The 26,573-nt window shown below is 37.3% G+C and overlaps 2 protein-coding genes across 2 annotated transcripts; one reads left to right on the forward strand and one right to left on the reverse strand.

Annotated features, from left to right (window-relative positions):
- Position 1: 1 nt before the first annotated feature.
- On the reverse strand, positions 2 to 20,697 carry mterf2 (mitochondrial transcription termination factor 2). The gene is given in 7 exon segments (XM_052583152.1): positions 2 to 1,642; positions 1,644 to 1,975; positions 1,978 to 2,374; positions 2,376 to 2,604; positions 2,606 to 2,737; positions 3,421 to 3,498; positions 20,558 to 20,697. Coding segments are annotated over 6 exon segments (1,332 nt in total). The 5' UTR covers positions 3,480 to 3,498; positions 20,558 to 20,697; the 3' UTR covers positions 2 to 1,459.
- si:ch73-62b13.1 (Carbohydrate sulfotransferase 1-like) lies at positions 15,640 to 26,573 on the forward strand. The gene is made up of 3 exons (XM_052583153.1): positions 15,640 to 17,026; positions 20,569 to 20,736; positions 23,858 to 26,573. The coding sequence occupies exons 2-3, from the start codon at positions 20,598 to 20,600 to the stop codon at positions 24,979 to 24,981; spliced, it is 1,263 nt and encodes a 420-aa protein (XP_052439113.1). The 5' UTR covers positions 15,640 to 17,026; positions 20,569 to 20,597; the 3' UTR covers positions 24,982 to 26,573.

The following is a 26,573-nucleotide window of genomic DNA, read 5'->3' on the forward strand; positions in this document are numbered from 1 at the left end:
AAAGAAATCATAAAGTCTAGTGCGTAAACAGCAGATGCCATAAGGCAGTATGTAATGTAACTTCATTATAGATACCAGTGAAGATTTTAGTCTAATCATTTAAAAGCGTAAAATTATCTCAAAATGCTGTCCGGAGGGCAAAATATTGGGAAATGCTTGCAAATGAGATTCTGACAGCAACACTTGGGTAAACATTCATTGATCTGAATATTTATCTGCATAATGCATACCTCCGAGAGGTATTTCATATTGCTCATTATTAAAGACTTTGATGAGGAATTTCAAAAGCTACATACATTTGTTGGCACAACACATCAGTATGTGATGATACAACAACAAGAAATACATTTACAATGTAGTAAAGAGAGAAATGACATAAGACATTTTCTTTGAGTTGAAAGGGTTGTATTTGGTAAGAACCACCATTCCACAACAGACACAAAGCATTCAATAATTTATACCTTTCAGCAAATTAATGATCAAAATAAAAAAAATTAAAGCAGAAAACAGACCAAGTAAACTACTATAAATATACTTTTTATGTAGCACATACAATTTTAATTATGGAAGCCCGTTTCTGCCATAAAATAATAATAAAAAAGTAATTTTAAAAGTAAGTAAAGTAAAGGTAACTTTTAATTGTACAATTCAGTTTTTTACTTGTGAAATATAAACTGAATATTATTATGAATATTATTATGTAATATAAACATGGAGTTCTGAAAAAGAAAGTTCAAACTGTGAGATGTTTACTCAAATTTTTGAGAGAATTGAGTCAGAATAAGTGTTATAAAATAAATCAGAATTATGTTATAAACTTGCAATTCTGAGAGGAAAAATTTAAATCTGGAGGGGAAAAAAATTGCAAGAGAGGAGAGAATTGCAAGAGGTTAAATTGGTCATGAACTGAGAAACCAAAATTCCCTTGATCTTTTGACATGAGGTTATTGTACTTGCATGCCCTTCCTTTTGATCCCAACATTAGGAAAGAGTGGATGAGCTTTATTTTTCCAGACCATTCCAGTACGAACTCAGTCTTTTGTTCACTTTGTTTTACAATGGATTCATTTACAAACGAGGCACAATTCGATGTAGGATTTTCAGAATGATTGAAATTTAGAAGATGCTGTGGTGACTATATCACAAATACACGCAAGGCAATCATAGCATTGGGTGTTTCACTCGGAGTCTACAATCCACCAGGCCTATTCGAACAGAGATTTCTAAAGAGGCGGTCAAAAATAGGACAGAATATAGCCTATTGCTTCTAAATTATGTTTTTGATAACTTAAGAAGTGGACCTCAGAGAACAGTACAAAATATAAACAGGGGCAGTTCATCGGTCCTTTAACTCAAAATTGTGAGATTCAAACTCTTTTTTTTTGCGAGCAAAAAATGTGCAACTCCGAGAAAAATAAAAGAAAGAAAAAAGTGAGAATTGTGAGATGTTAATTAAAAGTTAGTATAGATGTAAACTCAGAATTGCAAGAACTAAAGTCAGAATTGACATTAAAAAGTTGCAGTTATTATATTTGTATTTTATTTCTATGTTGGAAACAGGCTTCCGTGCTGTATCTTCTGCTCGAAGTGGAGCTACTGGATTAAAAAGTGGCCTCTCTTGCCTAAGACGCAACTTCCCTTTAACTCATCTCAAAGTCCTTCTTGGTGCCGTTGAGGACTTCCAGGCTACCTGAATGCACATAATAACCAAAAGAGTACAGTTTCTGAAAGCGATACTGAACTATCTGCGTTGTCGGTTCTAACACTGTTGGAGTCTCCACAATCTGCTCCATACTGACTCCAGCAGTAAGGAGGCCTTTAAAGCGATCGGCTAGTATAGGCACAGAATAATATATCAAGGCTGGACTCTGAAGTACGATCTGCCTGAGCTCTTGTTCTGTGCATCCCAGGGTCTCCCAGGAGTAGATCAGGGTGAGTCTCATACTTTCAGGGTTCAGCTCAGTAACAAATCCCTCAGTTTGGAGAGCAGCTGCAAGAGCTCATCTCTGGTAAAGCCCATATTGTGTAGGAACGCCAAGTTATTGTGTAAAGTGTCTGGAAGCTTTAGAACGTAGGGATTCTGTGTAAACAGCTTCTGGAACCAGATCTTCATATTGTCCTGCTTCCTGACCAAGTCCAAATAGGTCTTCTGCAGGGTTTGGATCATCTGCTTGTTTTGCTCGATGGGTCGGCTGAAGCTCTAAGGGGTGCTGGCCATGAGCTTGCTGATGATGCATTTGTTGAGATGTAACGTCTGTAAATAGGCGATGTTGGCTTTCAGATTGTCTTGATCGGAGGACAAGGTGAAAAATGAGATGGGGTATTTTTCTATGATTCCTACTAGACTGGCGCATACTGACATCCACAGCTTTTTCTTCGCACACCATTTGATCTGGTTTGCAGAAGATGGCCCCAGGATGGAGTTCCAAAACACGGGCGATAATTGGCCTACTAGCCCCCATGTTCCTCAGCAGCGTGGCAATCTGGCTCACGTACACTGGACTCTTGCGCAACACCCAACCCCTCAGCTTCCAGACTTTACTGATGTCTATGGACAAGTCATACAGGGCGTTTATGGCAACCGGGTTCTCTTCTTGAATGATCAGAGCGGGGCCTCGTGAGAAACAAAGGAGTTGTTTGAGCTCGCTGGCAGTAGAGACACAGGGATGTCACACAATCTACAGGTCTGTGGGCGGGGCTGTTGGGTAACTGTTTGCATTGCACGCAAGTAACGTACCTGAAACATATCAGAAAATCTACTTAAAGTCTCCAAGTAAACTAAACACTTCCTCATTCTCATTTACTCATGCAAAGCTGATATCACATCAAGTCATACGAGTGAACACTACAGAGTGTGCACTAAAAAACTAAACTATTATAGACTAACATAGAATAAAGAATTGTCAGCAGAAATCGTGTAGCTGTATAATTGCTAACATCCAAAAAATGAAAATACGACAGAAGAGCCATGTTATTTTACATCAACACCAAAGATAATTTACTTATGGTAACTAACTGTTAGATATTAGTTTTGGAGAAAAAGGCAAAATTACACAAGAGCAACTACGCACAGAAAAAGGTACAAACAGGTTAGACAGTTTTTTACATATTTATCATGAGATTGAAAAGAAAAAAGAAAAAACACAAACACACATTAGATACTTTGAGGAGCCAGGATATCCCAATAGTTAAATGTCCACCATGAAAAATATAATCTTTAGATTTTTTTTCCTTCAGTACATCAGTATTTAACGTTACATATAAACACATAAAATGTAATCTCAACAGAACATGAGGGAGTACATTCTCTCTTATGAAACATAAGTGATGACATCGAGGTAAAGAAACAAACAGCATGGTCTAAATGTGGCATGCATTTATTACTCATATAATATATTTGATAAATATTCTTAAGTACACCTGATTAGATCTGCAGCTCTGGTTGTAAAGCCCATGCGGTCTGAGCACAACAGCGCCATCTTCAGTACAGGAGGAACACTGAAACCGGTAAATATAAAAACATTTAGATTTATAGAGTTTGTTCATTTTGAGAATTTAGAGAATTTGCCACTAACCTAAACTACAAAATAGTCAGAACTGTCTCTGATATAATATGAATGACGGCCAACTATTTAACAGATAATACTATTTTAAGCTGCAGTCATTGGGAACTGTGTTTTCAAAACAGAAAAGTTGCTTAAAACGGCATCAGGGACTGTGAGTTCTTACAATCAGCACAGAGAGCAATTAGTTTAAACAGCAGTGGAGAGTGAGTCACAGTTGGAGCTTAATCACAATGCTGGATCATGCCTGCCTACTCAAACTGTTCACTCAGCCCACCCTTGAAGTCTCTACAATCTGGCGACTTACAAAGAGCTTTGCATTCAGACAGCCCCCACAGACTATCGTAGGCCCACAAGGTACAGTTTAAGAAAATGCTTTTTTTTTTTTGAAGACTATGACTTATTTAGAGATGTAATTCTTTCGTTTTTAACAAACCATACATGTTGCAGGAATATGGTCATATAATATAATATATATATATATATATATATATATATATATATATATATATATATATATATTGACCACATGAAAAAATGCTAATTTATAGTAAATACTATATTGTTTTTTAAACATACTATATTAAAGAACTTGAATTACAGTTTTTCTCATTTGCTAACACACTATAAATGATTAATTTGACCCAATTTTCCGAACCATACATACAGTTCTCGAAACAAAGACACGTTTCAGAATTAACACCTTTCACCTGTTTGCACACACGTTCAAATTGGCTCAGTGTTTTACGCAAAACTCTACACAAAAACGCCATCATTTTGAAAAGCTTTAACCAAATTCTCATTCAGAAAACACAAACACACGACATAATTAACTCAAGCATCAAAAACAGCGCATATTTATCCATGTGTGAACATTTAGTAGCAAGACTGAAGACACAAAATGGTCAGAATCTCAGGATGATATGCACAGGAGCACAATGCAAAATTTTGTCAAATGAATCCTGATAGTCAGAAACAAAGAGGAATAGGAGGGGAAAATAAAAATGAAGTGGATGAGGTCAAATGTCATTTGTTCCTGATGAAATACAAAGCACTAGTTGACCTTGTTCTTCTGCATGGACTGACCATTAAAATTGAAGTTGGCCTACAGGCTGCTCTACAAGGCTTCAATACTGCTTACACATATGATATAACAGTATGTATATACAGTAGTAGCAGTACTTCAGATGAGAGAACTTCTATTATTACAGTAAATAGTACTGTAGTACACAATGCCGTACACAGACATTTTCAGGGGCAGTAGCCCAAACCAAAATAAGGGGCACAAGGAAGGTGGGTTCTTGTTAATACTAATACAGTTGTTACAAATATTCAGTTAAAAGAGAAGACAGCACACTCTGTAATAATTTACTTTATTGTAAATGTTTTGATTAGAGTGGGCTCTCCCTCACTCTGAGCCTGCTTCGGCCTTCATCTTCAATGGAAGTAGGGGAGAGTGGGGTAAGTTGACCCAGTGGGTAAGTTGATCCACCCCCTGCATCAACTGTACAATTTTAATGTAATGTGACCATGTATTTTGGAACTGGGCATCAATTCTGCCAGACTGTGAAAAGGAGAAACACATTAGGGGAATTGAAGGCACCATGGCCATATCCAGGGTTTGTAAATTTGTGTGGTCTGGGTGGGAATTGTGCTATAATAACCCCCTCATTATATACACTAAACACTTTAAAAAAAAAAGAAATGTAGATGTTTGTGAAAGATGTTTTCTCTGTTTTGGAGGAATGAGCATTGGTAAATGATATTATATTGCACCATTACTTATAGGTTAGGGCTATATAATTTTATCAGTTTTGTTTTTATTATTATTATTCACAATACATATAGGCCTATTTCTGTTATAGTTTCCATTAATAACCACTGAATGTTGTTGACACGACTTTGTGAAAATGTAATACGAAATAGCATAGATATATGCTAACATACATAACATACTTGTTCTACAGATCTAAAGATAGCTAGTGTTACATGCTACTGTTTCGATAGAATTGATAACGTTTCTGACAGATACAATCTTTGAATTTGAAAACCTTTGCCTCACCGTATGTGGTATCCTGTCAGCAATAACATGTCTGTGGGCTCTTTTGATTACTATTACTTCTGGCAGTGTTACCAGATATTGCTATGAAAACCAATAAAAATAAATAAATAAAAATATATTTCCACCTGTAGGCAGTAATGGGTAACAAACTCTCTGTTTAGTTAGTTTTTAGGAAGGCTACAACTTTGGTGTTCAACATATTGTTTCAAAGATGTAAACAATTAAATATTGAAATTTAAACTTCATTTGGTTGGTTTTATGTTGTTAAAGTTAACTTTAAGAAAAGAAAGTATGACTGTCTGTAAAAGGAAATTATTAAATTAGTTTTTTTAATTATTAGTTATTTCACAGTGGTTTGAATCTGATTTGTTCAAATTGTCATTTTGCACCCAGATGGTGCATCTTATCCACTTACTCAATTCGGGTCAACTTACCCCAAACCCGGGGCAAACTGAGCCATGGGAACACTTTTTTTTTTTTTTTGGAAGAGGCCATACTTTTAGAACCCTTTGTCATAGATACATTCTGATGATTTAAAATGTTAGGAATACTTTCATTTGGATAGGCAAGAATAGGATAGACATTGTACTTCTGCTTAATTTTCCCTTATCTTGAGGACCACATAAGAAAAAAGTAGCTAATCTTACCCCACTCCCCTGTAAGTATTAGATATTTAATTTAATATTTTAAAGCATAAATCTATATTATATACTAATAAATAAACAACTTTTTTTTTACTATTTATAGGCCTACTATTAATTTGGTTTTGATAAAATTTGTTATAGATTGCTATTATCAGGATTAGTGATTATAATGGTAATTAAAGCTGCAAGCAGCGATGAACGGGCCCTCGCACCCGGGCTCACCACCAGCGAGTGACTTTAGTAAAAAGGTGAACAGTGAGAAATATGCATTTAAAGTCATAAATATAAGTGGAATATATCAAAGTATAGTCCATATATGTGCCAATCTTCCTGTTGCCAGCAGGTGGCGCTATCATTATAATGGAATATTGGCCTTCAGATGTGTTCAGGCCAGGACTCTTATCAAACATGTGAAGTTTGGGGAAGATCAAACATTTTATGCCTGAGTTACAACAACTTCTCTTGCTCTGGCGAGACATCAAATTTTGTCACGGCACCATGAACACGGCCTTTAACAAAAACTCAAGATCTCCACAATTTAACATTGCACAGGCCTTTAGATTAGACTGACCACAAAAAATACATTAATTAATACGAAACATCGAAAAAAAATTCTTCCTGTTGTGATTTGGATTTCGTAACAAGAGACTTTTTTGTAGATATTGGTGTGTTACATGTGTGTACTGATTTTCGTACAAGTACGTGAAACGTAGCTCAAGATGCACTTCGTTGAAAATTTATAGGTGGCAGTGTCGAGCCATTTTGCCACACCCACCTCAGCAAACCATATCATACCTAATATTTTGCCAGTTCTGACGTGTTTGCCAAGTTTCATGACTTTTCAAGAAAGTTCCAGAAAAAAAAGAATAATAATAAATGGAGCAGAAACAAGAGGGTCCTTGCACCATCGTGCTTGGGCCCTAAATATATTCAATTGCAAGAATTAAAGTGTGACAGACTGCTAAAATATTCTATGATGATTTACCTGCTGGCTTGCTGGAGCTTTGTATTCATGTTTGCAATGTAGAACTGAATTTAACAGCCTCCCTTCACTCTCTGTCTTTTTTGTTTTGTTTAGGTTTTTTTCACACAGAGTGGATTAGTGGAATCAGTGGAACTTTAAAGGAGCTGTAACAGACAGCTTTGAGCTGGAGTGAAAGGGGATTGGTGAGAGGGGCACCTCTGCCAATGAGGGCAAGGGGCAGTGGCTCTAGCCAGCGGGCGACCCCCCCGTTCACAGACCTGCAGTAGCCTACATGCTATACACCCTCAAGCTCATTACTGTTGAATTGAATTTTGAAGTGTGTATTGTATTTGTGCAGAACTGGGAGATGACTGTCGATGTGAGGCAGAGAAGTCTTTTGTCTCTGCTATAACAAATAAGGATTCTACAAATACTATAATGCAAATTGGCAGAGGATGCTAAATGAATGAATGAATTGAATGAATACACTGGTTTTTGTAACAGTGTTTGGAATTGATCTCAGTAGTGTTCTCTAGGCAGTGAACTAGTGTGTATTTTGCAAGTTTGCACAAGGTGATGTGTAGTTTTGAGATTGTGCTTATACTGTAGTTGTGAGCAAATGGTGAATTGTTTCATGAATTGTGTTAGCAATCGAGAAAAATGCAATTTGTTGTGGTAATTCTGTAGTTGCTGTGCTAAAATATCAACTATAGTAATATATAAACAAATATTTTTACCCAATACTGTACTAAGCTTTCTACAACTTTAGGGTATATTATACTAAATATACACTACAGTTTAATATGGTAAACACAAAAGTATACTACAGTTTGTATTACAGTTTATCAGTTCACTATAGTTAATGTATGCTGTACACTATAGTACTTACTATATATATAAAGGTATAGTATTTTTTTATGTGGGCGTATATATTATTATGTATTATGTAAAGGATGTATGTGTGTGTGTGTGTGTGTGTGTTTGTGAGAGAGAGAGTGTGTGTGTGTGTGTGTGTGTGTATTCTAATATAAATTTAACTCAAACAGTTACACTTTTCATCTGTGCTATTTAATTCATTACTTTGCCAGATATTGCAGTATGTTGTTGTAGTACGAGAGTGAACACTCATGTGAACAAATTTCCCTGTATGCAAACAATCAGGTTCCTGCAGAACATTGCTGAAATGGTTGACTGAAGCTGTAACTCTCTAAGAAAATGTGCAGGTGTATTCTTTTTTCAGATTTACGTCAGAATTAACTAACATAGACTAATTTTTTACATATTGCCTTTTCCCTATTATGCTCCATTAACACGGTGGTTAAAATGTTGTGCTTAGTGTCACTTGAAATAAATACTCAGACACACACAAAATACAGGAAGAGCATAAGAGAGAAAACAACCAGTTTTTTTCTATGTAATGCTTCAGATTTCTTTTGATGCATGAGATAAAACTTTCGAAAACAGAACACAAGATTAAAAGAAGAGCCTTAAATTGAAAGATAAATGATAACCATGTGCTCTGGGTTATAAGGGAGGATATACTGTAGGCATGAGGAAAGCAAAGCAAGAAAAACTGCACCTTAGAAGCTGAAGAAAAAACCCTGCACCTAAGAAGGACAACATCACAACGTGGGTGGATCTTAATGCCAAACTTCAGAAACAGGTTACTCAAATTTCTGAGTATGTGGAAGGCAACAGGCTGAATGCAGTCTCACGGATGGACAGAGTAGAACAGGATGATCCACACCAGGAACTCTGTGATTCTTCTCGCTCTGCTGCTGGTGAGCACTTTTGCAGAAAAAGACCCAGACCCCATTTTTAAAGCTCTTGGTGGGGAACTTGAGATAGGTTATTGCTTTGGCAATGATATGGCTGTGTATAGAATCACTGCTGATGGAAAGGAGCTACTGGGTCAGTTCTCAAATTCCTCAGTTTCACCACCTGACACCTTTAAGGGTCGGATCAGATTCTCCACTGAATATGAAGGGCTGCTGGGTCTGAAGCTCACTAATCTTCAGTTCTCTGATTCTGGCATCTACATCAGAGAGTGCTGGAGTGACAGCTCTATGGAAAATTATGGCAAACACTATCTCTATGTTTGTGACAAGGAGTTCGACTTTAAGGAAATCTCACTGATACCCGGCACAGGTGCAGATCTGGTATGCAATATGGATTCCATAAAGCATGCTACAGTAAAATGGTACAGAGATGTGCACAACGTGACTTTGTTCATGGATACTAAGATGTCTTTGGAGCCATTACAAGCGGAGTTTAAAAGCCTCATTCAGGTTCATGGTGAAGGCTCATTTTTACACGTTTCAGATGAGTTTATCCAGGACAGACCTAAATTTTTCTGTCAGGTCATGGAGGGAGAGCAATGCAGGAGCTTCCAAACCATAGGACTGCCAGAGGAGCCTGAACTGAAGACTATTTATCGTTCTTACGGAGAAGATGTAGTCCTTACATGTTCAGTAGACCCCCTCAGACAGAATCACTGGAAAACACCCGTTGGACAAATTAATTCATCCTCACCAGAAGGGACATCCAAAAATCGGATGTTTGTGTCGACAAGCACAAATTCTGATAACTATTCCCTGGTCATTCAGTCTCTCGTTTCGGATAATTATGGGAACTATAAATGTTTCTCTACCTTCCTCGTTGAAGATTATTCTTTGAATGTGTGCCCCTTGCATGAAACCACCGATATTTATTTTTCTGCAAGCGATAAGAAAGTGGTCCTCCAATGTAACTTTATGTCCTTACCAGCATTTAGTGGTAAAGTTGAGTACGCCAGCGTTCTGTGGTATCGAAAGAATGGTGAGAAGGACATCCAAATAATGGACCCTGGGGATCCTTCTTTTACCCCACCTATTGATTTACAAGGTAGGGTAAAGTTCTCACCGGTAGATTCCTCTCTCACCTTTACTGATCCCCAAAAGGAGGACAGTGGGACATACTGGTGTGTGGTGCTGCTGGAGTATGATGAAGGTGATGATGAGGATGCTTACGGCGGTGATGATGGCAGTAACGATGATGATGAGGAGGAATCCTATCCATGGGCAATGGATGAAGAATACATGGACATGTGTCTCTTTAGGCAGGTCACCAATCTAAAGTTTTACCACCAACCTGTTATAAAACGAATGGGGGATCATGCAGCTCCACCTGAACCTGAACCTGAACCTGAGACTAACCTGACATTGTATGCTTTGTGTGCAGGGCTTGTAGGCCTATTATTACTGGCTGTGATCTGTATTGTGGTGGTTCTAAAAATTAGAGCTAAGAAAAGATCTGCGTCTATTCATGGGGGAGGTCTTAAACCATCTGAAGAGGAAGGGATAGCACTTAAATCAACAAAAACGTAGAATATAAGGTCAATGCTTTTTTAAACAATAATGTGTGCATAATGTTCATGAACAGTGTAATTGTGAAACTTAAGAGGAAACTACTTAAGCTAAAGGCTTAGTTCACCAGGAATTCTGTCATCATTTACTTACTCGCATGTCATTCCAAATCTGTATGACTTTCGTTCTTCTGTGGAATACAAACTAAGATATTTTGTTTATTTGTATTTTGTACATACCATCAAAATCAGTGGTCACTTAAACTGAATGGTAACTAACGTTCTTCAAAATATATTCTCTTACGGGTAAGTAAATGATGAAAGAGTTTTTATTTTTAAGTGAACTATCCATACAGTTTCACCTTTGTACCTGAAGGATTTGTAAGATTTACTCAAAAGGGTGCTCAAGTATGACAAAAGGGTGTTCAATTTCACAATTACACATTTGGCGATTGTTGTTCTTGTAAATGTTGAAATGGATCACAAAAGTGTCTTCTAGGTGAGCACGCAGCAAGACTTAGGCATGAGGGTAATGTAAAGCAGCTACTAGCACAGGTGACATTTCCTTGTGCAACAAAGACAAGACCAGCTGGTTTGTTTCCCTGTCAAATCTTGAGTACACACTAAGCAAATGGTGCTTCAAAAATAAACAAGCCATAAAGCCTACATCAAAGCTCATTTCGCATGAAGACAAACATATGGGTCCTAAAGGGATAGTTCACACAAAAATCATTCACTCACCTTCATGTCGTTCCAAACCAGTATGACTTATTTCTGTGAGTAAAAAAAATAAAAAATGTAAATGATGACAGAATGTTACTTTTTAAGTGAACTACTCCTTTAACTATATGTTTTCTAGAGGATAGTGTACATATAGTACCTATACAAACATTTCTCTTAGTTATTTTCTGCATTTATGGTTCAAAATTGCACATTTCTTGTAAAAACATCTCTATTAATCATGTATCCCATACTTTAAAGAGGCATTTAGCACTATTGAACTGCTACCATTAGAGCATCATCTCTCCCAAGACAGAAAACTTGGTTATGATAAACAACAGATGTGCAAACACATCCATAAATATTTTCCGTCTTCTCCTGACTGGGGACGTGTAGAACACTTCCTGTTCTAATTTCTCTTCAGTTTCAATTAATGTGTCAACAGAGTTTGAATCTACTGCTGAAACGAATATCCTAGCAGCTGGTTGTGTTTAAGCACCGGCAGTTAGTGAGAGAAAGGCTGACGGATGGTGTGTAGAGAGCACAGTGTGGATTTGATGGACGTGGTCATGTCATGTAAAGCTGTGCTGGTGGTCCTGTGTGGAAACACAGATTAGAGAAACAGCTCTGTTAATGTGCATTCCAGATATGATCAATGTGGTTGGGCTGACAGCCAAAGTACTGTCTTTGTTAAATAAGTATTAAAATCATTTGAGTTACTGTGGGATGGTTGGAATTGTTTGAAAGCTTTAATCCATATTTGTGTTTTTATTACAACACAGGTGCATTCTCAATGTATCCACTGGATATAAAAGATCCAGGGTGGTGTTAATGGATTTTTCTTTGTATAATAACCCCTTGATTGCATTCAGAAATCCTGTCAAATGATTGAAAAAAGTGATTCGGGAACATATAACGATCTTGGTAATTAACTGAACATGTCATAGCAACATAACCATATAATAATAGAACTTGCTGAGTGAGATACAAAGCCAGATTTAAAGAGGTGTTGATGGTTGCCACTAAATAAAAACAGTGCTTACATTTATTAGACTGCCTTTGCGTGATTGAAGCCACTTTGACACATCTCTGATTTACTAGTGTACTGTTTTCTTTTCTTTTGATATGTGTCAATGATTCATAACGAAGTCCCTAACCATGAATCATCCAGCAATGTAGACCAGTTCGACAGGCAGGTTTTTAGATGGGCCATGTCTGCTTTCACTTGTCAAAATAGGCTGTCAACCTCCCTAACTGCATTACGCCAAAAGGCAAGAGTCGTATTTCATGGGTGTCATTTCTGCTCCAACACATGTTTGTATTTGTCTTAAAACTTTAACACTTCTGTCCTTTATTTGAAACATCTGTAGATTCTTATAAGCGTTGTTTTATTCAAAAGATTCACTCAGACCATCTAGGTCATCTTTGTAAATTAATTTTACCCAGTTTATCTAGGGTCCAAGGGGTCTTGTGAGGTTTAAAGTCATTTAACTGCAGCATGCATTGAAAGACATTACCTAAAGACATAGTTGCTGCACCCCTGCTGATAAAATAGCTGCAATTTTCATCGAAAAGATTTTTTGGGCCTGTAGTGAAGTGCATGTCCACTGGGGGGTGTCCTTTTTGTGAAGAAAATTAAACATTGAGTTTGTGGTGATCTAAAGGAATTGCCTTACATTGATTTCAAATAAAAATGCATGCATGAAAGAATGCTGTTTTTCTTTCTGAAATCTTCACTGACTTGTGTGACCTTGGTATCCAGTTTCTTTTTTCATAAAGCATTGCATGTTAAACATGACACGTAATACAGTATATGAAAAATATCAGTTCCTAGAGATGAGCCGTGTTTATAATTCAAATGTGTGTCATGAGGCAATGTGACTTTGCCGTACAGCAACACTAAATCAAAAAAATCACATTAATAAACTCAACCAACCAAGAGTATTTGTGCAGACAGGATATGCCCCCTGAAATAGCCCTTGAACCGCACACACACACACACACAAACACTATGAGCTTGGAGTGACTTCCAGGACAAAAAAGCCACTAGCAGCATAAGTCCTCTTGCTTTCTGATGGGACTGAAATTAAGTAGAGAGGATCAAATGTCTATCAGGTAAACTGATTTTATAATGAGTGTGATGAGTGCAGGGTTTCTAGGTGAGATAATGGCTCAAATGATGAATGAGGTTGACAAACCTGAAAAAAATTATCAATCTGTGTTAATAGAAGCATTGTTAAACCATTTTTTTATTATTGAATTAATTACATACTGTGCTGATTAAATAATTTCATTTTCAAATGAACTGAGGAAATTCCCCAAATTAAAATAATTTAAAACATTACCAGTACAGTACATCAACTAGATATTGCGGAAAAAATGATTTTAAAACACGCAGGTGGTACTTCAACACTGAGTTAGTATGAAAATCCTTATTATGAAATTTCTCTATGTGTCAGAGAATATATTTAATTTTAAAATAATTAATTGTACTTAGGTTTAATTAATTGTTCATTCAATTGGCAGATCTAGTTAAGATTTGTATTATCTGTTTTAGTATGATCGTTTGAAGGAATATGTGGCTTATTTTTCTATTTTCTTTTATGGGACCAGCTGCCTATTGTAAATAATGTTTTCCTTCTAGTCTTCTTGTGTACACTGCCTCCTCAGGGTGTTTGTAGACCTGCAGGCTCAGTTTCCTGCTGCCATGGGCTGCATTTCTTTTTCCCTGATGTGGGTATAATTATTGCACATAGCTTGTTGCATGGGTATTTATGTGTGGGTGTATGCTTGTGCCTATCTTTCTACAGGTTTGTCTTGGTGGCGGGCTCCTCTGAAGTGATTAGGAGCCTGGCATCAGGGGTCTGTCAGCTCCGCCTTTGGTGGTTATATGGACAGTAAAGACAAGCCTTTAGAGAGATCTTGTAATGAATCTCCAACCTTTCGAAAACAAATCTACCATTGATTATATTTTTGCTTGAGGTTTTGTCTATGTTAAATACTTTTGATGAAATCAGAGCTTTGTACATGTAAAATATGATAAGTAAGGTATTTGTTAAAATATTTATGAATCTGGTGAGGAATTGCTCTTAGACACACACAAACAAGCAAGCACACCTAGAAACTACAAACTACACACACACACACACACACACACATATATATAGATATAGATAGATAGATAGATACAAAAAGTCATATTTCTCTTAAATAGTATTCACAAATCTGTCTAAATCTGTGTTAGTGAGCACTTCTCCTTTGCCGGGATAATCCATCCACCTCACAGGTGTAGCATATCAAGATGCTGATTAGACAGCATGATTATTGCACGGGTGTGCCTTAGGCTGGCCACAATAAAAGGCCACTCTAAAATGTGCAGTTTTATCACACAGCACAATGCCACAGATGTTGAAAGTTTTGAGCGTGCAATTGGCATGCTGACTGCAGGAATGTCCACCAGAGCTGTTGTCCGTGAATTGGATGTTAATTTCTCTACCATAAGCCATCTCCAAAGGCGTTTCAGAGAATTTGGCAGTACATCCAACTGGCCTCACAACCGCAGACTACGTGTAACCAAACCAGCCCAGAACCTCCACATCCAGCATCTTCACCTCCAAGATCATCTGAGACCAGCCACCCGGACAGCTGCTGCAACAATCGGTTTGGAGAGGTGTTCTCTTCACGGATGAATCCCTATTTTTTACTGTACATGACAGATGACAGACAGTGTGAATGGTGTTGTGTGGGTGAGCGGTATGCTGATGTCAATGGTGTGGATCGAGTGGCCCATGGTGGCGGTGGGGTTATGGTATGGGCAAGCGTATGTTATGGACAATGAACACAGGTAAATTTTATTGATGGCATTTTGAATGCACAGAGATACCGTGATGTGATTCTGAGGCCCATTGATGTGCCATTCATCCACAACCATAACCTCATGTTGCAGCATGATAATGCATGGCCCTATGTTGCAAGGATCTGTACTCAATTCCTGGAAGCTGAAAACATCCCAGTTCTTGCATGGCCAGTATACTCACTGGACATGTCACCCATTGAGTATGTTTGGGATGCTCTGGATCGGCGTATATGACACTGTGTTCCAGTTCCTGCCAATATCCAGCAACTTCACACAGCTATTGAAGAGGAGTGGACCAACATTCCACAGACCACAATCAATAACCTGACCTGATCAACTCTTGCATATATATATATATATATATATATATATATATATATATATATATATATATATATATATATATATATATATATACACACACACATTTTTTTTTTTTTTTATTTAAAGCTGCGGTAGGTAACTTTTGACGCTCTAGCGGTTAATAAACAGAACTGCTTGCGTCTTGCGGAAGAACTTCGTAGCCGGAACTACTTCTCTCTGTTTATGTCTATGAAGAATCACAAAGGTACTGGGTTACTCCGCCGCGGTACACCCGAAGCAATCTAAAATAGTCTGAATATAAACACTTATTATAGGTGCACCCTAGTGATTCAGGACAAGCTAAAAACACGGTTTGGAAAATAGATTCATGGTGTACTCGCTTATTATATACATTTTTCCACATTTTGAACACAAACAAAGTTACGGACCGCAACTCTGATTGGTTGTTTTCTTACCGGGAGCAGATGAATTTCTGCAAATGACAATAGGACCACTGGGAGGAGCCAGAGGAACTTGATTTTTCACAGATTATCTATCTCATATTCTACTGTCAGGACATAATGACAGTTTTAACAAATACGTAAAAAATATATTTTTATAAAAGTTACCTACTGCAGCTTTAAGTATTTATGTATTCGCTATATTGGACACATGCTTGACTTATGAGGGTTGCAAGTGTAACATAATACTTTAAGTGAGAAAATGATGTAGGAAAACAATATGCAAATCATATCAACATAAAACCACAGGCCCAGAAGTAGTCAGCACAAATTTTCACTACTATTTCAAGTCTTTTATGATAGCAATTGTGTGGGAACACAAACAATCTTTGAATTTGCCATAACTGTCTTGGATTGTTCATGAACATTCAGTGTACAAGAGAACAAGCAATGTCTAATAGTGGGCAGATTTATTGGAGTCCAATAAATTGGGCACAACACCGGCCTAGGCTATTATGAATAATGTCGCTCTGTTGTTCATCACAAAAAAGTATCATGTGACTTTAAAAGATGCACTAAGTGCTCTAAGATCCCTTTTACGAGCTTGACATATCACCATATTTCTATAGGGAAAAAAATAATAGGTTTAAAACCAAATGAAGCTTTTTAAATATCAACTCTTTTTTTTTTTTTTTTTTTTGAGTGAACTATACCGATTATAGACTCATAAAGAAACGATTTTTTAGAAACGCTGTCAATAAGTGTTAGAAATTAGTCAGTGAAAGAAAGAATTACTGATTTGCGTCAGGTAGCCTATAACAACCAGAAACTTATTGTCTTTCATTATGCCCGTTTTCTGCGATCGTCTCTGACTGAACGCAGACAAGACAGAGGAAAAGAAAAACCCACTGGTTATCCACGCGCGGTGCCCACCCCCTGCGTTTACAGAAAAGCCAACATCCATCTGTCACTTAATACAGACGCTCAGCACATGTAGTTCGGCTGATATAGATGGGCTGACTCGAGATCCACAGGACTATCTGTAGAGCAACTTTACGGGACCGAGTCCATGCGTGTTTTATTGGGGAATATTTCTGAACGTCGTCAGTGGTAAGAGACGCGCGGATCGTTCTCTTGTCAGTGTCTGATCTCATCTAACTGCTTTCGTCAGGTTTTATCAATCTTGTGTATGTGGTGTGTAATTTTAGACTAGCGGTAGGCTACTGATCATGATAACTTAGACTACAGATGTATTTAATACAGCTTCTCTCGGAGCTCGGGCAAGAAGTTGTGTCAGCGGAGGCTGTGTGACAAGGGATGCTCTTGACAGATGTGAATAGTCTTATAAAAAAAAAACTGGCACTATAAACTGTGAACATCAGTGATATGTAAACTAATATTGGTATATTTACCAGTAAGATGTTGGTAAAATATTCTATTAGTTGTACATGTAATTAATTTGTCAGTCTCGTGGGAAGAGTTTGGTATGGTTGGTTTATCAGTGTAAAAAATAAAACATTTAATGCATTTTAACTATGATTTAAAAACCATGCATGTTAAATATTATGCATTGCACCTGGTTCCAGCTATTAGGCATGCTCTGGTAAAATAGAAAAACACCAGACTTTATTGCTTAGCCGGTCTTATATGGTTTCTTGCTAGTCTCTGAGTTCATAAGCAGGGTTTAAGGCACTTCTCATTTAATTTGTCTTGGAAGTGAGCCATCTTAATGAGACCAGCAAACCCACAGAATACCATCTTAAACCAGCAAAACCATTTTTAAGCAGTTTTTATTCTTACAAATTCTGCAGGAAAAATATTGGGTAATGCTTTACAGATATTTTCATGGTCGTTTATTGACCGATACAGTATTTAAGTGTTTTTTTTTCTTTTATATATATATATATATATATATATATATATATATATATATATATATATATATATATATATATATTATGGATTGGTCGCTCACATTAGTGTCTAGCCTGCAGCTATATTGGCCATATACACACATTAACTTTGAATAGTAGCCTGCTGTGCCTGTAGACAAATAGACACTTGGAGAGAGCTCAGACACATATGTAATATTAAATAACTTATCATAATTTAGAATCCTGCATATATTTCTAGACTTGTATAAACATCTTAATTAATCTAAATAATAATAATACAAGTAAAAATAAATCATTCATATGATTTAGTTCAAAGTGGTCAAATATCTGCTATAGATGTACCAATGCAGATTGAGACCTTGGAAACACTTTGATTTTACAAGAATTAAACCTAAGTTTTAAATTGTGGTTTCAAACTACTCTAGACATTTATTAGGTGAGGTAAAATAATAACTATTTGGACATCTTTGGAGACATTAACATGGCTGTAATGAGTTTTTGAAAACAGATGAATATATTCACAGCAAGATCAAGAGACGTAAAGACATTTACATACGAGAAATGTGACAGAGAGAAAAAGATATACATTTTCTTCCAGTAGCTGACGGCTGATAGTACTGGTGCTTGATTGTGTTGGTCGATGTGGCTGGAGCGATTTTGTCAAATGACAGAGAAAGCTAATCGTAGCTCTCAGTGTGCACAGTGATGGAAATACATTTCCCCCCACGTTCCCTATTCCTAGTGTGGTAATCAGTTTGTTGACTGAAAAAGCAAAATCATAAGAGAGTTTATTGTAAGAGACAACCCTGAAAATCCTGTAAATGGTTTGCTGTAGCCAATGAGGATTTCAAGATCGCTGTGATTGAAAAGAAAAAGATCTTTACTGCAGTCTAGACGCTAAAGTATATGTGTCAGATTTTATTCTTTTTTTTTTTTTCAAAAGCCATCATAATGTGTTTTTGGCCTCTCTTGGAAATGAAAGAACAGGAGAGCTGACATAACCAGAAGTTCAAGAAAATACAACCAGCTGGTCACATGCATATTTAGGTTGACTTTTTTCAATATATTGATCTCTGGAACATGCTTGACTGATTTAGTCACAGTCCTCTTATGCCATTAGCTGTATATAACTGTCACTATATACAGCTGCAGTGGTGACTAGTCCCTCTCAGGAGCTATTAAAAAGCACAGGGAAACCACCTCATTGAATGTTCAATTAGCAGGCCAGCAAGAGTGTTTTCATCTAAAGTTCAAGGAACCTGAGGCAAGCGACATGGCTGTTCACTGATAAGGAGGTTGTTGAGTGCTTGATTGCCATATCTGTAAATTTTTGCTCTGTGTTTGAAATTCTGACAATGTCTGAAATTGCCATGCTACATTTTTCTGGCATCTTAATTTATATTAGCTGCAGAAGAAAATATGTAATATAGCATTTCTGATACCACAGACGATCACTGCCAATTTTGTGCCACCTATGATTGATGAAATGGTTATTCCTCAAGAGAAACATGTGGCAACATACATCACAGCTGAAATAGGCACTGCATTAAGTTGGTATTTTTTGCCATTTGAAGAGAAATGGGATTGTGATGAGAGAATGTGTTACAGATCAAACTGTCTGAACTGAAAACTGCAGCAAAACATTGATTTTGGGGAAGGTTTGGGCAATTTGAAATGTTTTTAGATGAGGAAAGACCAACTAGCTTGGGTTGTCATCTGTGACCAATACTGAGATGCTATTAGAGTTGAGCTGAATTCTGGGCATTCAAAAGTAAATAAATTTAAAAGCACATGCAAATGGACAAAAATGAATGCTTCCGACTCATTAGTCTTAAGTATCTTTGAAAATAAGTCAATAGGCCTGGTCACATCACATCTTATTCTGGCCAAGAACTGCTTACATAAACAGAACATTGTTATTTTAAGTATCAATGAGATGCTATTATAGTTTTTATGTTTTCCATTTTCTTTTTTTCTTTAGTTAAAATTGTTGTTGTGTTTTTGTCTATAGTTTTAACCCTAACCCTAATTCATTTTTAAACTAAGTTAAAATGAGAAGTATTTTATTTAGCAAGTAGATTAAATAAAATACTTTTTTCCGTTAACATTTATTTTAAGAAAATTATTTTATGTTTTCATTTAATATGGTTATAGTTATATAATAACCCTGGATAGGAACAAACTGCCTGATCAACATGAAAATCAACATGTCGATATGTAAAGCAACACGATTCATATGAATAATAGACCAAATTTGGCAAACTATTTGAATTATTTCATCCTTAGTTGTGCTTGTTGAATCAGCTTGGTACCTTGTAAACACAAATGTGTTCCCTGGTTAACTAATAAATCAGATTAGAGCGTGACAGATCAAGAGAGATATGCATGCATTAGGTATTTGGCCAGCAAATGGACTGCTCGGTGGGTGTGAGTCCAGGTGACAGATATGACCACCTTGTTACTGTGGTTTAAGTTAAAAGTTTGCAATCATTTAAATATGGAAATACTATGGTAATAGGGCCAAGCAGCCTGTTCTGTGACTATGATGATGATTAAATGTGAAAAATATGTAATACCAACTTCACAAGCACTCCAGTGTAATGATCTCTCAAAGCAAAGCAGTTACTTTGTTTATAATTTTAAAACAACTCTTCTTGAATTGCACTTCCTTTAAAGTCCAAAAATAAAGTGTAATCCTTCATTTTTGTTACAAAGGTTGCTTTAGATAATAAGTGTTTATGCTTGCCTTTCTGACAGAATGAAGCATGTGATGGTGACGGAGCAGTATGGAGTGTTCGTGGAAGACTCTGCTGCTGCTCGTATGCACGTCTTTGGGGGTTCAGTACACTGCCATCCGCTCCCTCCACGACTCCTTCAGTGGCCCATGCCAAGACTCTGCCCACTGCCAAGGACGCCAGGGTAAAGGTGAGTCACTGTCCTGTAACACAATGCATTAGATTTCCACAATGACATTTAGCATTGCATGAGAATTCTGCAGATCAGTGCAATGTGTGGTTTACTTCAAATTGTATCATGTTTACAACATCTTACTGGTGGATGGATTGTATTTGCATTTATTCTGATTAACAGATCAACAAGGTTTTCCACTATCTGCTTCTGAGTCATTTCTGTGTGCTGTACAGATGCATGTTCCCATCATACAATATATTTATTAAAGCTGGGATGCAACAGATTAAATGACAGATCTTTGCAAGAGAACTATGTTGATTCACTCAAATACTGGGTCATGACATATTGATTAAAAAGCACAAGGTAAAAATTTTTTTTATTATATTGTATTGACTGGTAACCATTTTATACAGGTGCATCTCAGTAAATTAGAATGTCATGGAGATGTTCATTTATTTCAGTAATTCAACTGAAATTGTGAAACTTGTGTATTAAATAAATTCAGTGCACAGACTGAATTGTGATGATTTTGGCTCACATTTAACAAAAACCCACCAAATCTCAACGAATTAGAATATAGTGACATGCCAATCATCTAATCACCTCAAAACACCTGCAAAGGTTTCCTGAGCCTTCAAAATGGACTCTCAGTTTGGTTCATAAGGCTACACAATCAGGGGGAAGACTGCTGATCTGACAGTTGTCCAGAAGACAATAATTGACACCCTTCACAAGGAGGGTAAGCCACAAACTTTCATTGCCATAGAAGCTGGCTGTTCACAGAGTGCTGTATCCAAGCATGTTAACAGAAAGTTGAGTGTAAGGAAAAAGTGTGGAAGAAAAAAATGCACAACCAACAGAGAGAACCGCAGCCTTATGAGGATTGTCAAGCAAAATCGATTCAAGAATTTGAGTGAACTTCACAAAGACTGAGGCTGGGGTCAAGGCATACAAACATGTCAAGGAATTTGGCTACAGTTGTCGTATTCCTCTTGTTAAGCCACTCCTGAACCACAGACAATGTCAGAGGCATCTTACCTGGGCTAAGGAGAAGAACAACAGGACTGTTGCCCAGTGGTCCAAAGTCCTCTTTTCAGATGAGATTTTGTATTTCATTTGGAAACCAAGGTCCTAGAATCTGGAGGAAGAGTGGAGATGCCCATAGACCAAGTTGCTTGAAGTCCAGTGTTAAGTTTCCACAGTCTGTGATGATTTGGGCTGCAATGTCATCAATGCTGCTGTTGGTCAATTGTGTTTTTTGAAAACCAAAGTCACTGCATCCGTTTACTAAGAAATTTTGGAGCACTTCATGTTTCCTTCTGTTGACCATCTTTTTAAAGATGCTGATTTCATTTTCCAGCAGGATTTGGCACCTGTCCACACTGCCAAAAGAACCAAAAGTTGGTTAAATGACCATGGTGTTGGTGTGCTTGACTGGCCAGCAAACTCACCAGACCTGAACCCCAGAGAGAATCTATGGGGTATTGTCAAGAGGAAGATGAGAAACAAGAGACCAAACAATGCAGATGAGCTGAAGGCCACTGTCAAAGAAACCCGGGCTTCCACACCACCTCAGCAGTGCCTCAAACTGATCACCTCCATGCCACGCGGAACTGAGGCAGTAATTAAAGCAAAAGGATCCCCTACCATGAACTGAGTACATGTACAGTAAATGAACATACTTTCCAGAAGGCCAACAATTTACTTAAAAATGTTTTGTTTTTATATTGGTCTTCTGAAGTATTCTTATTTGTTGAGATAGTGAACTGGGTTAAATTGGAGCCAAAGTCATCACAATTAAAAGAACCAAAGACTTAAACTACTTTGAACTGCATTAAATGTATTTAACACACAAGTTTCACAAAATTGAGTTGAATTACTGAAATAAATGAACTTTTCCATGACATTCTAATTGATGCACCTGTAGTTTCTTTATGTCCTCAAGTTATGAAAATTATGAATTATGAAAATTAAAAATTATGATTGTGTTCTGTTAAATTTACCCATTCATCCATCATCCAAATTACGATATTATCCATAAGTCAAAAGATGGTAAAAATGGATTTACATTCCCTTACATTTTCTTTCCATTGTGTAAATAATCATATAAATAGAATTAATGAAGTATCTGAACTTGACTAGATCATATATCTCAAAACATTTAGAAATTATTTTATGCAGACATTAAGTTACAGAGCTCAAAAACTGCATAACAGCAATGACCCATCTATTGATGTGTATTGAACTTCATCTGCATTCAAGTCCAAGTGCCAGGATGCATTTTTCTTTCCTTTATTAAATTTTAGTTTGCAGAGAGATTTAAATTCAATTATAATTCATGGTTATGGACGTAGCTTTAGCTGGTCTGACAAGATCATCCTACAGGATTCAAATGACATTCTCTCTATAGGCTTATCTCTCTCAGGTCATCACTTCTGTAATGAGTAAGTTTCTAAGGAAAGAAATTAGCAGAGAACCGTTAGAAATGCAACCTGGAAACCCCCCCCCCCCTCTCTGCTGTAAGGAGCAAGAGATGGAATATCAATAATTAATTCTACAATTATCTCATCATTAATCTGCCGTAATATGTCCTCATGGACCAGCTGTTTGCACTTTCAGAAAGCGTCGACTCGCACAACCTAATGTGCCACGCGCAATCAGTCTCTCATCAGCCATAATTACAAGCGTTATCAGTCTTTCCCACCCTCCTGCTATATATAGTAATTGTTCATTTGAGCAAAAGTCACATAATCTTTTTTCGTATGTGGAGAAATGCACCCATTGTTCATATTTCGATTTTATACGTTTTTTTTTTTTTTTTTCTAATATTGCTTCAAAATGGTGAAATGATTACCACCACAGAAGGAGGCAATCCAAGTCTTCAAAACAACATTATTACTGCTGTACATTTCCTCTCTGTGGGCGGAATAGGTTTTTGAATTACACTGGACTTTATTAAAGTTTTTGTTCAGATTATACTGTGTTTTTTTCCCCTAAATTACAGCTCCAGGTATTTTCTTACCCAAATAAATGATTAAAGATGAAGCTGAACTAATTGGGTCTTTTGTGGCCTTATAATGTCCTCTGAGGTTTCAGAGGGCCGTATTATCTCACTTTCTCTTCTTCTCTTCCCCAGAGCAGAGATGGAAATCGCTCTGCGATGACAGCCGTGTCCCTGATGAGACTAGTGCTGCCACCGCTCGGAAGCACATCCTTCTGTTTGCGCAAACCCGCAGTGGCTCCTCATTTACTGGACAACTTTTCAATCAACATCCTGACATGTTTTATGTTTTTGAGCCCCTTTTCCATGTGCAACAGGCCTTCACCAATTCTAGTAGCCGTCTGCAAAGGGCTTTGGATGGCAGAGCTCTTCTGGGAGCCTACCGAGACCTCCTACTCAATCTCTACAACTGTGACTTCAGCTTCCTGGAGAGCTACATTCGCCCTGAACCACAGGATCACATGACCGGGGCCTTTTTCCGCCGCAGCTCCAGTCACGCCCTGTGCACGCCGCCTGTCTGCCTGGAAGGTGGCGAGGAGATTCTAGCAGGCCAACCGGATGAAGTCTGGTGCCCAAAAAAGTGCCAGGCCTTGAACCTCACACTAGCCTCTCAGGCTTGCCAAGCACGAACCCACTTGGCCATAAAAACAGTGCGTATCCCAGAGATAGGCGACCTACGTACACTTTCAGAAGACCCCCGTTTAGATTTGCGAATCGTCCATTTGGTGAGAGACCCCCGAGCCATTCTTGCTTCCCGCATGACTGCTTTTGCAAGTAAATTCAGGGCCTGGAAGATCTGGAATGCCACCGGCCGCCAACCACGGTATGTGGACCTGACGCAGATAACGAGAACGTGCAGAGATATTGAGTATTCTGTGGAGACCAGCCTGCAGAAACCCACATGGCTGAGGGGTCGGTATCTGTTGGTGCGCTATGAAGACTTGGCCTTGAATCCTGAGGAAAAGGCCAAGGAGATATACAGATTTCTGGGGCTGGACCTGCATCAGAGAGTTCTCACATGGATTGCTCATAACACCAATGGCACTGTCCCATCTTCTTCAGAGTGGAACTATAAGTACTCCACCACTAGAGACTCAAAAGCCACAGCTCAGAGCTGGAGAGTACATCTGAACTTTGACATTGTTAAGACAGTTCAATCTCTTTGTAACAGAACTCTTTCTTTACTAGGCTATAAGCTTGTTCAGTCTGTAGATGAACTGAGGAATATAACAAAAAGTTTGATGGATCCCAAGACATAATAAAGGTCATTTTTAATCAAACTATTAATTCATTTTGCAACACACTTTTATCTAAAGTGACTTTATTATATTGCACTCAGTGGCTACATTGAATCAAACAGGACTCATATAAGTCCCAACAAAGTACATTTGGTTATGAATTATTTTTCATATTTTTCAGTTTGTTTTTACATACTAGCATACTAATGGGCAACGCTATGATCTGTAAATGCAACATTATACATCTTACTTTGGTGACAACCTTGCTCATAAATAATAATTAGGTCATGATTATGATGCTTGCTACCTTTCCTCAAAGGAATAGTGCATCCAAAAAAAAATAAAAATTATGTAATCATTCCCTTACATATGATTTTCCTTCCTCTGTCTCAAACAAGTGGCCATACAATTGATGTTTTGGCAACCAACATTCTTAAAAATAAATTCTTCTGTGTTCTGCAGAAGAAAGAAAGTCTGGTTTGGAACAACATATTGGTGAAAAAAAGAAGATAATTATTTTTTTTTTTTGGATGAACTATCCCTTTTAAAGTTCTTAATATTCATGAACCACACCTGTAGAATAGTATGATGCTAAAAAGCACCCAGGCCCACCATTTTCATTCTGTAAATGTGCATTAATGTGACCAAAGAACTATCGACAAAAAGCACAGCAGACTTGCCGGTGATGAACATGCCAAAGCTGGTCAAATTATCAAATAAATAGCATGTATCATCTGGGTGAGCCTTTACATGGCCTTAAGTAAGAATGTTGATCAGCAAATATGTCCTTAAAACCCCATAAACAGAGATCTAAAATGTCTGAAATGTCCTTCCATGTTCTTTTTAAAAGCAAAGTCCCTAATGTAATCAAGTCGGCACAGAAGGTTGTGTTCAGTTTAAATCACTGGCAGAGAGTTCAATGTGTTTCCATCCAGTGAAGCCCTGTAATTTATTTTTATTTATTTTTCAAGCCACAACTTCAAACATTATCTCTCTCTGATGGCTTTGTGAGTTAGAGTCAGTGATTATTTCTAAGTGCAGTGTCAACATTGGGAAAAGCACTTTGGAGCTATGCAGCCACTTTCCAATTTGTGTATAACAGATATGAAACTATACAAATCAAAATCCTCATTTAATTAATATGCTATCTCTTGTTCACAGAGCCCCCTTGAGGTTGAGCCTTTGGCTGCAGCCCATGTGATCCCTTGGGTTAATGTGGTCCTGTTAATTACTGTTTTAGTTCAAATCACGGATTAAATGACTAAACCCATGAACACATCACATTTTGGAAGTCTGAGCTCAAAGACCTGCTAATATGTCATGAAAATGTCATTTCATTGCAGACATATGTTGCATAGAAATTCAGATATTATGAGGCTTGGGAATATTAAATGTGTCAGTGTCTAGCCTTTAAAAAAATCTTTGATTTCAGGATGTCTTTGTAAATTTGTGTTGTTGTTCATGCCATTCAGCTAGTTCATTTAAGCAATTTATTACTTCTATGTGAAATGTGCCCTTAACACTTTACATATTGGAGATACACTGTGTAAACAACAGTTCCTCATCTCAGGTTTATGATGCTTAAATGCAATGTGCACTGCCAATTAATAAAT

The sequence above is a fragment of the Carassius gibelio genome, chromosome B18 (assembly GCF_023724105.1).
Source record: "Carassius gibelio isolate Cgi1373 ecotype wild population from Czech Republic chromosome B18, carGib1.2-hapl.c, whole genome shotgun sequence".
NCBI lineage: Eukaryota > Metazoa > Chordata > Actinopteri > Cypriniformes > Cyprinidae > Carassius > Carassius gibelio.